Consider the following 16,966-nt stretch of genomic DNA (forward strand, 5'->3'; position numbering starts at 1 on the left):
TCCTGAACACCATGGATGGTCAAGTCATGTCATGGGAAAGATGGCTTTACCATGAAGTAAGAAGACTCTGAATTAGACCTAAAGAAGACCTTTCTCACCAAGGGGACAGAATGGTTTTCCTTGAAGGCTTAAGAATTGGATACCAGGCCTCCCCGAGTGGCGCAGTGGTTGAGCGCTGGGCTGCGAAGCTGCCCGCAGCGCTGGTTCGATCCCCGGCTGCCAGGAGGGTCCCACATGGCGCAACAGACCTCTCCTGCCACGCCCGCTGCTCCCCTCAGCAGTGTATTTCGTCAGCCTGTCTGTTCTGTTCCCCGCTCTGGCTCTGGTGAATTCTCTCACCCTCCCGCGCTTCTGACTGTACCCAGTGCTTGTATAAATAAATAAAATCTTTTAAAAAAAAAGAATTGGATACCACCCCCTGTCCTGCCTTTCCCTTCCTACTCACACATGCACCCATGTAGAAAAAGTTATGGTTCCATTCTGCCAGGAGACAAAGAGCTGCATAAAATAATTCCTGAGGGGAACGTGAGGGTGGGGTGTGACAGCTTAGGAGTGAAAACTCTCAGAACAACGCAAGTGATGATATGACTTGGGAGGAGCAAGGGCAGAAGGGGAAAAGAAGTGAAGGGTAAAGGAAGCAGTATGGCTTCCCAGCTGGCTCTACTGCATGACCTTTAGCTTGCCTCTTCTCTCTGAAACCCCTTATCCCTCCCCAGCATGCTGGATAACAAGGAAGATTCAAATGCAGGGCCCTGGGCTGAACTGTATGTACCCAAATATTCAAGGAACCACCCTATCACTGAAGGTCACCTACTGGACCTATGCAGAAGCCCCCAGGAGTGCTGCTTCATCCCCTCACATCCCTCCCCTGCAGTCCCCTGCCCTGTGCACCCCGTAGCACACAGAGTGGGCGCTCCATAAATGTTTGGTGAATCAATGAGTCAGCCCAGAGACCATGTGAAAGAGACAGGAAATAAACACTAAATTACAAACAGCATAAAAATAGCCACATTTCCAAAGCAGATTTTTCTGATTCTGCGAAACCAAGTAGGAGCAGCAAAAAGCCCAATTTCCTCTTACTAAGCTATCTCAAGTCAGTCCCTGAAGCAGCCTTACTGTGTAGACGCCATAGCCTGCTTCCTCCCTGCCTATTCAGGATCACTCTATCTGCTGCAACTTCAAGATGCCATCTTGTCTCCTCCTAAATCCCTGGAACCCATTCCCTAAATCTCACTCCTTGTTCAGAAGCCAAGGCCAATCCCTCCAACTCTAGCATTCTAACACTCATAGCCCTCTTTGGCTTCTAGTCCAGGTATTCCCAGCCAACTCTCAGTAGCCCCGTGATGGAAAAAGTCCCTCCTTCTCTGAAGCAGGCTGAGGTCATTCATGGTGTGACTTTCCTGTCTGGGAGAGACCTTTGTCAACACCCAGCCCAATCACGAGGCTTCTCAGACACTTTGAGGTGGTGAAGCACCTGGTACTGCTGGGGTTCTTCAGGGATATGGCACAAAGCTATGACACATTTAATTCCCATCACCTGAATGAGGAGTAATTTTATTTACTAGCAGAAAATATAGCTCTATTATAGGTAGGCATGGCTTTGCAACTCAAGAAATAATAACACAAAAAATACTTTTAAGAAATCACATTCAGCAGAATAAAAACACATAACACAAGTATACTTTCCAAATGCAATGTGAAAGATGATGCTGACAAGCCGAGCAAAGACGCTTGGTATCAGGTGTGATATTTGACAATGGAATGTTCACTCGTTTTGTCATCTGCTACCGCTCCCTAGCAGACAAGCTGTACAAGGCACCAAAGGTTTAAGAACAATTTATGTGTGTATGTTGGGGTGTTGAGGGTGGAGGGAGAAAATTCCATCAATTGGCTTCATTTTCTTTTACCTTGAACTACACAATTCGAATGACCACAAATAATAGTCCCTACTAGCCTACTATGTGCCTGCTAAACACCTCAGTTCAGTTTATAAACACCAGAGTCCTGGAGGAATAGCATTTGGAAAAAGAATGCCTGTTTAGCAAGACCTTACAATAACCACATCACCCCTACCACAAGTGTGAGCATGCAGATGGCGCCCACTCACCACCCCAGAGACTGGCTGCTCTCCGTGGTGCTGAACTCAGAGGCTAGGGTGAACCTTAATCTCTCTGCCTTTCACCAAACCACAAAAGGGGTGAATCATTATGTGAGCTTTTATAAACACAAGTGAATCTGATTTATATTTCTCCCTAAACATTAAAAAAAGTCTCAGTCTTTTTTTTTTTGCCACATTGGAGAAATCTAGTCTCTTTATCACTCTTAAGACTGCAAAGTTATTGGAGACGGGGGTGACACAACAGACTATGGTGGACTATGGGTGTCTTGGTGGTGGGATGTGGTGTGGTGATAGGCATATAAAGGGCCTGATCTTATACCTGTGTTGTAAAGCAATGTTACTTAAAGAAATAAAGTTAAAGTGAAAAATTAATTTTTTTAAGACTGCAAATTTTAAGTCTCAAAATGTGTGTGTTTGTATGTGTGTGTGTGTGTGTGTGTGTGTGTGTGTATGTAATAGGGAGTGGAGGGAGTCTACTTAATAAACCAGGGTCAGAGATCCATGTTTACATTGCATTTTTCCTCGGGCTCACCAAGTGATGTGGCACAAGTTATTTCCTCTTTTTGGTCCTCATTATTCCTGAAAAGAGGTGGCAGGTATGTTACTCCTGCAGTTCCAACATTTGGGGTGCCACCACTTGTGTTCTGGTTCTTCCATGGACTCAGTGACTGTCAAACAGGGTGACTGTGCCTGGCCTCCTCTAGCAATGAAAAAATTTCTAGGATCCAGAGGAAGATACAAGGCTCAGCTTCTCTTGCAAGAAGCCAGGATTCAATCTCTGCTAACCTCTCCCCCTGCCCTCAGTCCCCATGAACAAGTCATAATTCAACTAAACCTGGGAGATCACCCATATTTTATTTACTGATTTGATGTTATGAGACAAGTAATATAGACGGGTGTCACCTCTATTAAACTGGGCAGGAAAAATGGCCATGTAGGCAACAGGCTCTTTTGGCTCATAATGTATCACCTATTTTCTTGGATTAGGAAGCAAGAGAGAGGAGAGCCTGGTGGACTCATGTTCAGGAGGGGAGGCTCAGGGCTCCATAGCAAACCTGAACTAACTTTCTTCTCAGTTATTCTAATAAGGTAGACAGATCAGCCCAGTCAGCTGGAAATTGGGACCATCACTCAAGTCCTCAGTTTCCCTGGTGATCCAAAGGAAAGTCGCTGAACTCACTCATCAGACTTGGGGTAAAGAATGACTATTGTGCCCTGATTGGGGAAGCCTTTGGTGAAGAGGAGAACATTGAATCGATCATCTCATATAAGTATATGCCTCCGGTACACAGGCATATATGTGCTCACACATTCACACCCCTAGCACCAGTGTGGATGACACATTTATTTATGGATAAATGCCATAAATCAAGGGCTAAATAGCCCAGGCTGACTGTCCATACATCCTGAATCTCCAGACTGAGTGCCAATAAGTTTGCTTCACACAAAGCTGTCATGTAGACCTGTTGTCTACACATCCTAGTTGTGTGACCACTAGCAACAGGGGAGCTATGACCTGTGACTCGAGGCAATGTAAATGACACAGCCAGTCCTGACCGCCAGCTGTCCCAACAGGCTTGCCTACTATGGACGGAACAGCAGAAGTTCTCTTCCTGGAGTTGGCCCCCAGAGGAAGCAACAGAGATGCTGAGGGGTAAGTGGGAAGGATCGTGGAATCTTCTTCAGTCTCTTCTAGAAGCAAAGAGCTTGTGTCCGCTCAAGAATAAGATCATCATACGAACCAGACAATGATGTAAAGTCCAGCCCTTGGCCTGGAAAAGAATGCCCCTCTCTCCTAAATACCCCAGTTCTACCCAACAGAATACATAAAAAGGTCTTTGCATAGAGGATGCTGAGTTTATATGTCATAAGAAATACTGACATTATTAGGGACTTGATTTCACAGAAGAATCTAACAACGTCTTTCATGAAGTCCTTGTTGGCAAGGTGGAAAAAGTGTTCAGCAGAATGATAGGGATGCTGGGTGGACTTAAATTCAAATGACATATTTATAAATTAATTTATTAATTCAACAGATTGATATTCATCACCTACTATGTGTCATGCATTTGCTGGCTGCACTGGATAAAAAGGTGAACAAGTCAGCTGTGGTCCTGGCTTACCTCCACGATAATAAAGAATGACAATTCAGTAAGTGCTATGACAAGGGAGGTACTGGGTGCTGTGGGAACTCATGGAAGGAGATAGGAGTCAAAAAAGGCTTCCTGGAAGAAAAGTCCTATTCGCTGAAGGATGACTAGACATTGGCCAGAAAAAATAGCAAAAGCGGAGGCCCAGAGTGAGGGAAGACATGGCGGCTTGAAGCAGAGTGAGTGTGTGAGGCAAGGAGGGATAATGCATGAGTCTGGAGACATCAACCATAGCCAATTACAAAAGGGCCTGGAAGCATGAGGAAGCCTGTGGGGTTGTGAAGCTGGTCAAAGTGTGGGTTAGAGAATCCAAGGCCACTGAATAAGGCTGACAGACAGTGACATGAGTTGCTTCCTGCCCAAGGTGTTGATGGCAGACATAGCTGAAGTGAGGGAAGGCATGTTTATCCCAGGCCGATGGCGTGAAGCATGCCAGGTGATAGTGAGCCACCCAGCACAGTGGCTCTCAGCCCCAACCACATTGTAAGCCAGTATTCACTTAACCTCTCTGCCATGGATGCCTGGAAAAAGCACAGGAAGGAAGAAGATGAGCTTCATGCCTACCTCTTGAGGATGGAGTAAAGGGAACAGGTTTAGGTGGCCCAGAAACAAAGAACAAGAAAAAGTACAGTTTCAATGAAAGGATTTACTAGGGATAAATGACAAGTCCTACCTAGGTTTAAAATATCAATGGCCAAAAAGAAGATGAGAGAAGTTATAGATCAGCAGCAATGCCTGTGGAAAAGACCTCATGATATCATAAGGCCACCAGCTCAGCAGAAGTCAACAAAAGTGATTGTTGGGAAAACTGCAATAATCTGGGGTTGTATACCAACACACCAGCTGGGGTCTGAGGAGGAGAGGAGCTTACTGGATTAGCTCTGGACATCACGCTGGAAGAACTGGGCATCTGTAGTCTGGAGAAACGCCTTTATACTTCCAGAGGGCTGCACTATGGTATGAGGAGCAAATTGAACCAAAATCAGTAGATAGGGTGATCATAACAGTAAGTCTAGTGGGCAACAGGGAGAGCTGTATGCATTAGCCCACTCAATCCTTTAAAAACCCTATGAATCAGTATTATCACTGTTATTATTATTTTGAGAGATGAAATAATTTGCCCAAGCTTTCATAGGTAGGAAGTGATGGAGACAACCTTGAAACTCAAGCTGTCAGTTCCAGAACAATGCTAGATCACTAAAATATACGGAGAGTTTTCTCTGTGCCAGTCACATCAATTCTCACCATGATCTCATGAGGTCAAATCTATTATTACCCCAGTTTATAGTTGAGGAACTCTAGTATTGAAGAAGTTAATTGACTTACCCCAAGTGACACCCTAGGGAAGGTAATGAAAGTTCAAGCTCCAAGGGGTAGATTTCAGAACCGACACTCTTATGTACAAGTTACATTGCCATCCCTAGAGACAACTTCTAGGGGAAATCTTAAAAGAAAGATTGGAGTGGGCCAAAACACTTGCCATAAAGAACAAAGCAGGGTCCAAAAGGGGTGCGCTTCCTGTTGCAGGTGGTAGTTACTAGCTATGCACTTGGTAGGAGGGGTGCTCCAGTGATTAGAAAGTGGTTCTCAAAGTGTGGTCCCCAGATGAGCAGCATCAATATTATATGGGAACCTGTTAGAGATGCAAATTCTCAGGCTTCACCCTATACCCACTGAACCAATCATTCTGTGTTGCTCCTGGTGATTCTGGTGCATGCTAATGTTTGAGAACCAAAGGCCTTGAATAACCCCTGAGGTTCATTTCAGTCTGGATTCTATAATTCTTCACCATAGACAGGAAATGTGATGCCTGGAGCCCTGGGAAGTCCTTGGCTCCTTGCTCCTGCTTTTCCGCCCAATTGGGCAGGATTTTTGGAATGGCATATTTCAGTTCTGCAAAGCAAATGCAGGAAGGCTTTGCAGAGGACTCCCTCATTCCCATATTTAAAGAGCTCACCTCTGCAGTTGTTCTGAGAACTCTATAAACTCCCTTCCATCAGCAGCCGATCTGCACCAGTCCCTTTAACAGAGCAAGACTTACTGTCTCCTATGGATTGGAACCCTCTTCACACAGCCTGCATCTTTTCTTGCTCCTCTTTCCCTCTGCCTTCTTTAACCACCATTCCGCGTGGCACCAAAGGATTTGGAGTCCAAGCTGCCACTCCCCCTGGATCTCACTCCATCTCATTATCTCCAATCTGTATGATCACCATGGGGACTCTCTCCTCCTCGGCTTTTGCTGTGGCCTCATTACCTGGTGTCTCCCAGCAGAACCGCAGAGTCTATCTCTTGGGGCCTGGTCTCTAGCTGTAGACCTTCTCCAGGCTGCACAGGCTATCCATGAAGCAAGATCAGATCCCCCAAGCAAGAAGGACTGAGCAGGACTCCTCAGACCAGTCTTTCAAGAGCATCCCATCACCAGGGTCTTGTCAGCTCTAAACACATGCAAAATCCATTCCTATTTCTAAAATGCTGCAAAGGTCCAGCACCCCGTGGGCTGCAGGTATGTGATAAATAGCGGGCCAGGAACAGACATACAGCAACATCCTAGGAAGGACGCTTCTCTTGCTCCCTGGCATGGTGGGTGAGTGTCACAGTGTATGCTGGACCATGCACTTCCCTGAGGAACATGGGTGTGTGGGCAATAGGAAATGCCACATGGTGAGTTGCATGGCATACTCAGCACCAGGCTTGGCACAAGGCAGAGGGTAAGTGAGAAGCAGACAGCCTCAGAGCTCAGCCTGATGGCAGAAACCTGGTCACACCCGGGGGGAAGCCCCCTTTTTCTCCCAACATTTACTAAGTATCAGGCAGCACACCAAGAGCATTGTAAACGGTATCTCCTTCAATCCTCACAATAACCCTATGAAGCCAGAACCATAAGGTTAAACCACATGGAATTTTCATAGGTCAAAATTGGTTTAACTGAATATTAATATTTCTACCTTATAGGTGAGGAAATGGAGGCTCAAAGATGTTGCCCAAGGCCGCAACACAGTGCATGTCACGTCAGACCCATGCTCAAAGTCAGAGCCACCACATTTCATTAGGGCTGAGCAACATGACTACATTTTAAGATACCAAGAAAAAAAAGCCTGCAAATCAACTTGGACATGGCAAGTGAGACACGTACTGATTACAGAAACGTGAAAATGGTGGGGGCGGCCGGGAGAGCCCATCTTAGAATGGGTGAGAGATTTTATTTGAGTCCAAAACATTCACACTGCCTCTTGGTAATGATGGGGGAGAGGCGGCCTGGACAGTTCCCTGTCTGGGGGGCAAGACACAGGGCACGAGAAAGCCTTGCATACCCCAAGGCACAGCTGCAGTCAAGGTCAGCAAGCACAGGAAACCAAACATAAAGGCCAAAGGAAGGAAGGAGGGGATGCAGGGAAGTGAGCTTGGGGAGAGGGTTGTGCCAGGCTGGAGCATGCGGGAGTGTGGATGCCCAAGGCAACTCCAAAGGACATCAGACAAGGTAAGTTGGGGCAGAGTGCTCTGGGGGCAGTGGGGACCGCCAACAAATGTGGCTAATGGGAAATAAAAGCAACAACAGAATGGCTGGTGGTCCCCAAACCGGTCCCCTTGCTCTCAACCAGGCATCCTCTCTCCCAATCACACTCAATTAAGAGTTTGTGTCTCAAGCACAAAGAAAAACAAAGGAAAATATTGACTTTAGGAGGAAACCACAGATGCTGGTACAGAGCTCAAGCCAGGGCGAGGCCAGTGAGGCCCCTGCAGGCACAAGAGTTAAGGAGGCACTCACCCTGTGGGTCAGTGGGCAAGTGCAGGGTCAGCGTGGGAGAAACTCCTTTAACCCTGCTCCCTAGCCACCTCACTCGCCTGGCCCCAGTGCTGGCAGCAGACTCTCCAAGGACCACGAGGAGAAAGAATGACCCTTGGCCAACACACAAGCTTTTCTGAAAAGACTTCATTCCTATTTTGATGCTATGCAGCTGCCAATATCACTCCCATTTTATAGACAGTGAAACTGAGGCCCTGCAAAATACCATAACCCCTCTGATCACACTTGTCCAAATCTGGCTCTTCTATAGGACTCAGCGCAGTGCAGTTTCCCTGACTTCCAGACCTGCTCAGCGCCTGGTGGTCACATTATCCACTGGGAGACGGAGCATGGTGGACGGGCCAGGTAGACTCAGGTTTGCCTTTGCCCACGCAGAAGTGGCGTGGAGAAGGATGGACCGGGCAGCTCTTGCACCTAGGTCCCCACATGCACACTCAACCCATCACACTTGTGGGACAGCTACACACAGTCCAGGGCACAGCAAGGGGGCCTTATCGTATTATTCACCAAACTCAATTCCTGGCTAGGCAGGCTCTATTTAGAAGGTCGAAACGTGACTCTTGCTTAAAATAAAATGACCATAAAACCTATTAGCCTGGAAAGGATGTTGGAGGAGTGAGGAATGGGGAGGGACAGGGGAGGTGAGGGAAGACAGGAAGGAAGAACAAACAAACCACTAGGTCGTTCACTGATGAGGATGGAAGGCAAGGGGAGTCACAGACAGGGGGCCCCTGGGCTTCCTAAAGGCTCTGAAGCTGTCTTCCAGGAAGCCCAGTGGGGATGTGGAGTCCCCAGACTAGAAGGATTCCTGTGATTGGCCTGGCCATCCCCAAGGAAGAATCCATCCTTTATTTGGGGCTTGGATAAAAGTCCTGGGCAGAGCCCAGATGCCAGGAAAAGGAGGTATAGCTGGTATAAGCACATGCATTGGCAGGAGGGCTGGTAAAAACCACCATCCATGTTGTTCTTTTGTAGGAAGCAAATCTGCCATGTGGCCCATCAGAATGACTCTGAAAACCAGCACGGCAGGGTTCAGTGTCACAGAGCCCATGAGCATCCCTCTCCAGGCCAAACACTGCCTGACCTCCGAGGCTGTGCTCAGCACCCAAAACTACAGGGATGGGCATGGCACTCAGCACCTGTACGAGTCTTTGCTTTCCATCCTCAGACTACACAGCCAGGGCCCTCGAGTCAGCTGACCAAGGTCTTCTCCTGCTGCTACCACTCACTCACCACGTGGTCTTGGGCAACTGGCTTAACCAAGCTCCGTTTCCTAAATGGGGGTAACTCCTGCAGGGTGGTGAAGGCAAAGTAAGATGCTGGAAAACGGGCAACAGTGACATTTTTAGAGCACTTACTCTCCACCCACATAACTAGTCATTGTTTCAAAAGCACTTAGTACAGTGCCTGGTGGCTAATAAGTGTTCAATAAATTGGGGATGTCGTGATGTTGTTGTACCATTGCTTCATTATTTTGGTTTTGTTTTAGACCCAGGTGGGGTCCCAAACAGGAGATGCTTGGGCACCTCGGCACAGACACACTGCCCCCTGGTGCTGCTGCCGGGGAATCAGCACCTGGGAGAAGCACTGTTCCAGAGAGGAAGTCCTTGGCCCTGTCTGCACCAGGCCCTGGGCCCATCTGAGCATCCAAAGCTCCAGCCGCAGCCTTAGAAGGACAAGGCAGGGCCTGCTGGCTTGGGAGGGAGGCCCCGTTCCTGGAACTTCAGTCTCTCTGTTGCCAAGCCAATCCTGGGGAGCCCAGCAGAGCATCAGCTCTCTTGGCTCCTTCCGGAGGGTCCTGAGCACACCAGGCTGAGGCCCTAGGAGGCACAGGCAGGGACAGCTGACTGTGACTGGCCTCAACAGATCAGAAATGGTCCCAGCTGCTGAGCACAAAACCAGGTCTCTCCCTAAAAGAGCACCCCTAAGCAGCCCTGCAGCCTCCCCTGAGTATGGCCTGGTAGTTCCCCCAAGTTCTAATGCCCACAGGGGCATCTTCAGAGGTACCCCCTATCCCTTGCCATGCGAGGGTCTCTGTTTCTTGGGGCAGGGATACAAATGCCTATGGGAACATGGGACTCAGAGAGACTTACAGGCTCCACAAAGAATTGTAAAAGCACCAAGCTGCCTTGCATTCCTGAAGGGGTGGGGGATGACAAGCGCTCTCAAAGCCCTTTCAAAATAGCACATCGGGGCTGGACTTGTGAAGTCAGCTGTCATGCCGGGTGCAGGGGGATGTGGGTGACCTTGGAAGAGCCTAGTGGGGACACAGTGCCTGGCTCACCCTGCATAAACTGCCTCTAAAAATCCCAGATCATCCTGACGTCAAAAGACTGTTTAGCGCAGTGCCAAGCAGGCATCAAGAAGAAATTAAACTCCAGCTCGAGAAGGAGGAAAGCCCAGTCTGACAGGAGCAGCTGGGCTAGAAAGTGGAGGCAGAAATTCCTCAAGTTAATGCTTTCTAAGGCCTCTTGGGCCACTCCCGGGTCTTGTCTGAAGCTATTTACTTCCGGGGGGGAAACCCTATTGATCTTCATTCAGTTGCTGTCTGCTCCTACAAGGCAGCGATGTTTCAGCGCATCACCAGTCACTGCGAGAAATTTCTCATTGTTTTACACGCAGCGCCTCCCAAACTCAGGAGACAAACGAACATTTAGGACCGTTTGGGTGAGCCTATAGGAGAAGCAGATAGGGCTGGTTTGGGAATTCTCAGGGAGGGGACCATACTCCCGTGGGACAGACTGAGCTGCTGGCTGGGCCCTCCAAGGCCCCTCCTCAGGACCGCGCAGCTCAGTTCTGTTCTGTCTGTAGCAGCTTGGAGCATCTGAGCTGAGCCAGTCCTGCCCTCCTGCCTCCTCCCCTGCTCCCCAACACACCTGCTTTATGTCTCTGAAGTTATTTGGCTCTGAACTCCCCCCCCCCCCCCCGACCACCATCCACCAGAGCTCCCCAGTTGCTACCACCACTGGCCTTTTCCAAATTCCAGGCTGGCCTGCAATCCAACATGTAAGGTTCCTCGGATGTTAACAAAAGGGGAGGTCTGGCCATGAAACCTACAATGGCAAGGACAGTCCCCACCAGCCTGCACTAAAGGAAACTTTGAAGCCACAGACTATCCCAAACCCTCAAGGCTAACCCATAGTTTTCAGACTGGGAAATTGAGGCTTGAGGTGGGGGTAAGAGTGTGATTTGATTAAGGTGGCCCAGTAAGTTGGTGAAGATGGCAGAAAACCCAGCCCTCCTGCCCCTCAGTTCAGAGCCTTTCCACTCAAGCTTCTAGGTCATATAACCAGGAACTCCAGGTCCCCACATGAGGTCACTGAAGTCCATTTGGCTAAAGGGACCCTTGCATTAAACTGTTTTCCATGAGTTAAGACCAGGATCCATCCGAACAATAATAACTATGATGATAATAATAATAAAATGCTGAACAATATGCCTTGAAAACCTTCAATGAGCAACACTTGATAATCACACAGAGAATACATCTCCCACATATTCATATAAAATAATCAATGATCATTTTTTTCTGCAGACTACAATCCAATTACTCTCTCTCCCTCACTCTCTCCCTCACTCTCCTTTGTTACTTGCAAACCATCCAAGCAATCAATGCCTTGACCTCTCCCTCTGATAGACACAATTACAAAAAGACAGAGCAATGCAATTCATCTATTCAAGACGGATTGTTTGAACACTTTGTCACACTGCTGAGCTATCCATCTCCTTGTCTAAAAGGAAATTTCAGCCCCCAAAAGAGGCACAAAGAGAGGGGGTAGTATGCTGCTCCCCAGCCCAGAGAGCCCCTAGCGCACCTGCAGGAAAACCCTCTCCCCCAGGGCTGGTACTCAGCAACGCCTGCCTGCTGGAGAAGGATCCAGCTCCCAGCACGGCCAGCTCAAACACCCTAAGGAACCCAGTTCCTAGAGCCTCAATGCCTGCAGCCCCAGTTAGTCCAGAGATCTCAGGGCAGGCAGGGATGGGAAAAGGGAACTGGCATCTGGCCCGATGAAGGGGTGTGTCTGGGTTTCAGGATAAAATGTTCTCTCCCTGTGCCATGGCCCTGCAGCCCCCTGGCTCTGACTGAAGCTCAAACCTGGGCTCAAAAGAACTGAAGTTCAGCTGCCCAGGATGCTTCAAAAAGCCTACAGGCCCTCAGAACCTTCCCATCCTCCATGCAAGCTGGCTCAGCTCCTGCGGTCACGTTTGGCATCGGCACAGCACCCCAGTCCGTGGGCTGGGAACCAAACGGGGCAGGGCACTCATATATAAATGGCTTGGGCCGACACGCTAATTAATCCTGGGGCTTAATACGAAGAAGATTAAAAGAGAGGAGGGCTTTGCCATCCTTAATTGCATTATTACATGCTGAACCCAAGAAAGGGTGGGCAGACTTGGAGCTTCCCCTCAGAGCAGTGAGGAGCCCCCCAGCCCATGCCAATTTCATAGTCAGAGAGGGCAGGTGAGGATATGTCATCCTGCCCCTCTTCAGCTCATACTTCTGACGCTGCCTTCACCTGCTCCTGTGTTCCAGGGTCCCCAAAGACCTTCTTCCCTGAGGCTGGGCTGTGAGCAAGCCCAACCCACCCCTGCGGTGTAAGGACCACAGAAGAAAGACCCTGCAATGCGTGGGCTGAGCTCATGAAACCTTTTGGGTCCCCTCTTTTTTCCCAAGGGCACCTTATCATGCAGGTCTCTTCCAAAAAAGGGAGGGAGAGGAAAAAATAAAGGATGTGCTGGCCAGCCACTAAGAGGCTGCCTGTCCCACTGCCCCTTGAATGGTAACCAAAGCGCAGCCCCTGGAATGGTAACCAAACTGGGTGCCGGGGCAGCAAAGGTGCAAGAGCTAGAAGACTTGTTTGGCTTGCCAGTAGCTGCCTGGGCAGCAAAGGGTTAAGCCTGGCCATGAGGGCAATCCCCAGAGTCCGGATCTGGGGATCTGGGCTCCTCTGCCTCCCTTGTAGCTTGGTGGGGTAGGGGCCATGAGCTGAAAGACTCCAGCATGGCCAGACCTAATGAGGCATGTGCCCTTACCCTCAACCAGATGTCCAGCTATAGCTGAGAGACCCAGGGAGGAGACAGCCCCTCCAAGATTTCTGACCATAGCCTAGGAAAACCTCAAGTACAAAAACCAAGCCCTACATTGGCTCCCCAGACCTCCTTTATGCCGCTGGCAGTCTGGGATCCTCGTTTGGAGAAAAGTGGCTCTGGCTTGGCAGAGCCCTGCCAGCCCTGTACCAGACGCAGGAGGTGGCGCTTTGAGAACCCAGGCGGCCCAAGTCTCTGGCCTGGCAGCCTACGCAGAGCCTGCGTGGCGGAGGCTCCCGCGTGGCCAGGCCGGGCCCAGCCCTGGTGATCACAAGCCTCGTACACGGACCGCCTCTCCACCCCCCAGCCCCAGAGTGCCTGCTTCCAGGGTGCCTGGAGCGGCCACAACAAAGTTAAAGCTTTGAGTAAGAGTCTCCATCGAGAAGAGAAGCGAAGATACCAGAGACCCAGAAAGCCTCGCGCAGCACCGACAGCCACCTCCAGCTGCGGAGGGATTTAGGCTAACTTTAAAAACCACTGGCATCGCTCTCCTCCTTGGCTGCCTAGGCAGGCTCTGTGCTCCCTCCCCCCATACCTCGCCTGCGTTGCCCCAGGCTGGAGAAAAGGCCTCTGCTCCTTGGGTTGGAGCAACCAGCTGGAGGAGGCAGAAGCTGACCCTCCCCTGTGCCAGGCCACGGGGCTGAATGGGGACCACTAAGGCCCAGAGCCACCACCAAGAGAGAAGATCCACTGCCCCCGTCATGCGAAGCCCTACCCTGCGCCCCTGCCGCATTCCCGAGAGCCTTGTCCCGGGTGGGGGCCAAGGGCCCGCGGAGAGCGAGGGAGGGGAGAGAAGTTGGCGCCTTCCCCGGGGTTCCCGCTCTGCGGAGTAGCCGGGTCCCAGAACTCGGGCTGCGGCGGGTCTTGCTGGTAGTACCCGGGAAATAAGCCCGCGACTCGGCTTGGGGCTGGAACGCTTCGCCACACTCTGCCAGGTCTGGCCTCCCAGATGCGCGCGAAGGGCCCCTCGCCAGCCGCGGCCCGGCTGCTTCCTTCCCAATAAGTGAGGCCCGTGACCCTGGCTTTGGAACTTTGTCCTCACAGGGGCCAGCTCCTGGGGCTCACAGGGTCCCCGCAGCCTGGTGAGCGGCTGGGGGAAATCTCCTGGGGTTGCGTTCAGAGCCCCCACCCCCTCCGGCCATTCCCGCCCTCGCCCAGGCGCATGGAGACCCCTGGCTCCCGGGAGCCCTTACCGATCCGGATGACGTGGGGCATCCCGCGCGAGTCCGGGATCCAGAAGGCGCACACGAGGAGCCCGGCCCAGTATTCCCAAACCAGACTCCGGAGGCGCCGCCAGGGAGCGGTCATCGTTGGGCGCCGCCGAGCGTGCCCGGGGCGCGGCCGTGGCGGGCTCCCCGGGGCGGCAGCTCTAGGCGCTGGCGCGCAGCAGCCCCCTAGGCGCCGCCTGGCCCAGCTGCCCGGCTCCCGAGCGCCGCTGCAAGTGGGGGGCGCCCCGTGGCGCCGCGCACATCTTACTGGGGGGCCACCCCGCGGGCGCCCGCCCCGCCCGGCTGCCGCCCACGGGCCGCCCGCGAGCGAGGCTCCTGGGCTCCGCCCGGACTCCGCTCGGACTCCGCTCCGGCTCGCTTCGGCTCCGCTCCCGCGCGGGCTCCCACCTGCCCCGGCTGCCGGGCGCTGGCGGGCGGGCAGCACGCGTCTCCGGCCGCTCCTCCTCCAGCCGCCGCCGATGCTATCGCCCCGGCTCGCACAAAGCCCCGGAGTGGAGTTGCACGCGCGCACACACTCCCTCCCAGCCCCCTCCCCGCGCCCTGCCTCCCGCCGCCCGCGCCGCCCGCGCTCCCTCCGCGCACTCCCCCGCGCACACACACTTCACACTCACACCCGCCGAGGCGTACACTCGCGCGCTCACACCTGCTCAGGGGGCGGGGAAGGGGCCCCGGGACCCGGTCGTGGGGGGGACGCCCCGAGAATGAGGACTGTCCTCGCTTCCCAGACGCCCCCATGCGCCCCGCCGCCCCCGGCTCCTTCCACTGCTAGGGCACCGAGCCTGGGAGCCCGGCGTGGAGCGCGCGAGCGCTGGCACCGCGAGCCGGGAGACCGCGCCGCAGCCGAGCGGCCCGACCAGCTGGAGAGGACGCGCTGCCGGGAGCAGGAGGACCCGAGCCGTCCGCGGAATCTCGCTTCCCAGCTCCCACGCAGCTGACACCGGCCGGACAGGCGCGGCCAGAGGCTGAGACTGACCCAAGAACTGGTTTCCCTCCCGAACTCCATCCCTCGTGGGAGCTTAGTTGGGGTCCCGGGCTTGGGGAGACAGAATTCAGAGAATTGTCCAGGCTGGGTTAGGGGCGCTGCGGGGACCGGCAGGGGCTGGAGCGCCCAGGCCGAAAGCTCTGCTGTAGACGACAAGACAACCGCAGCTGCAGCTCCAGGGGCCTCAGCGGAAGATGGCTAAACCCTTAGCCACCGAGGGGATGTACCCTGCTACTTCCCATCCCTGTTCTCTAACTGTGCAGGAGGGTCTGGCTCCCCCGTCCACTCCTCTCCGGAAACAGATTAAAGAGAAACTAATTTTCCACCACGGGATGGTGGGAAAAGCAGGACCCATGGGGAGCAAGCTAGAAAGGGTTAAAAAAATACCTTGTTTATTAGCAATAATAAATTTTTTTTTCAAGTAGCGCTGGGCGTCGAGGGAAGGGAAGGGCTGTGGAGCGAGTCCAGAGCAGGAGGCTGCGAATTACGCAGTTAGGCGAGTTTAATGACCTTTTTGACAGAGACAAAGCAGTGCTGATACAGTAGATAAATAAACGGATCTGTCACCGGGTAGCGGCTAGGCTGTGTGTGAATTTATTTTTCTCATTTAAATAATTTGATCTATTCCATCATTCCCAATCTCTCCCATTTGCCAGCTGTCTGGTAAGAGCTTGGCCCCCAACATCTGAAAAGCAAATCTTTAATTTTCTTACAAATATACTGTTGTAGAGGAGCTCTAGCTGGTTTAATTTCCCCGGCTTTTCTCTCCCGCCCTGTCTGGGCTTAGGGGACTGGGGCTTGTGTGGGGCTGTGACTAGTGCAGTGTGGGCGATCCTAACAATTAGGAGAGGCGCCCTCCCACCTGAAGTGGAGGCCACTGTGCCTGTGGGAGGAGGAGGGCTCTGCCCCCACTAAGGGACGAGCTCTGCCGGTCTGGGGGGTATCCTCAAAGATTTGCCAGCAAACAGAGATTACCGGCTGGCCATATGTGGGCCTTCGTCACCCCGGAGCAGGAGGCGCTGGTTTCCCGAGCAGTCACTGGAAAATGTTGCCCAAGGGACCAGAGGGAAGGACATGCAGACCAGAGCCAGAGAAGCAGCAGCTGCCACCTCTTGATAAAGATTAACGGGCCCCCAGTGGTCTCCAGCGAGGAAGGAGCACAGGAGAAGGGATCAGAAGCCCCACCTTCCTGGATAAAGCTCGGAGAGCCTCTTCATTCGAAACTGGACACCCCCAGCCCCATCATCTAATCAGCTTCTAAAACTGCTTTAGTAGCTCCAAAGAACCAAAAAGTCCTGGATGTTCTCTAAAGAAGAAAATTCTGGTGCCTGATGGAGAAATAGAGAAGGGGTTGGTAGAACCTGAACTCATGGCAAAAGATGCAGACATCCCCATCTGTCCCCAGGGACCATTTGATGATGGGGAGAAGGGGAGAGCCTAGGTGGGTGCTGACTCTGTTTTGGTTTCCTGCAGGCAGCCTCTTGCCTAACTGTGCAGGAGGAGAGGGCAAAGTGCAGGGCATAAGTGCCTGGCAGGAAAACTGAAGCAGAAGAGGCAAGGGATGGCTCCAGGGAATGCGTGCTCTGCACCCCA

The 16,966-nt window shown here is 52.1% G+C and overlaps 1 protein-coding gene across 1 annotated transcript in view; it reads right to left on the minus strand.

The window, feature by feature from the left end:
• The window catches only part of GRIK3 (glutamate ionotropic receptor kainate type subunit 3), a gene marked incomplete at both ends in the record, with an annotated part of 184,237 nt that extends 169,767 nt beyond the window's left edge, over nt 1–14,470 (minus strand). The window contains one exon of the mRNA XM_084244257.1: nt 14,356–14,470. Coding sequence (XP_084100383.1) covers nt 14,356–14,470 — 115 coding nt within the window. The remainder of the gene's footprint in view (nt 1–14,355) is intronic.
• Nucleotides 14,471–16,966: the final 2,496 nt, after the last annotated feature.

The sequence above is a fragment of the Talpa europaea genome (genome assembly GCF_964194135.1).
Source record: "Talpa europaea genome assembly, chromosome: 9".
Lineage (NCBI taxonomy): Eukaryota > Metazoa > Chordata > Mammalia > Eulipotyphla > Talpidae > Talpa > Talpa europaea.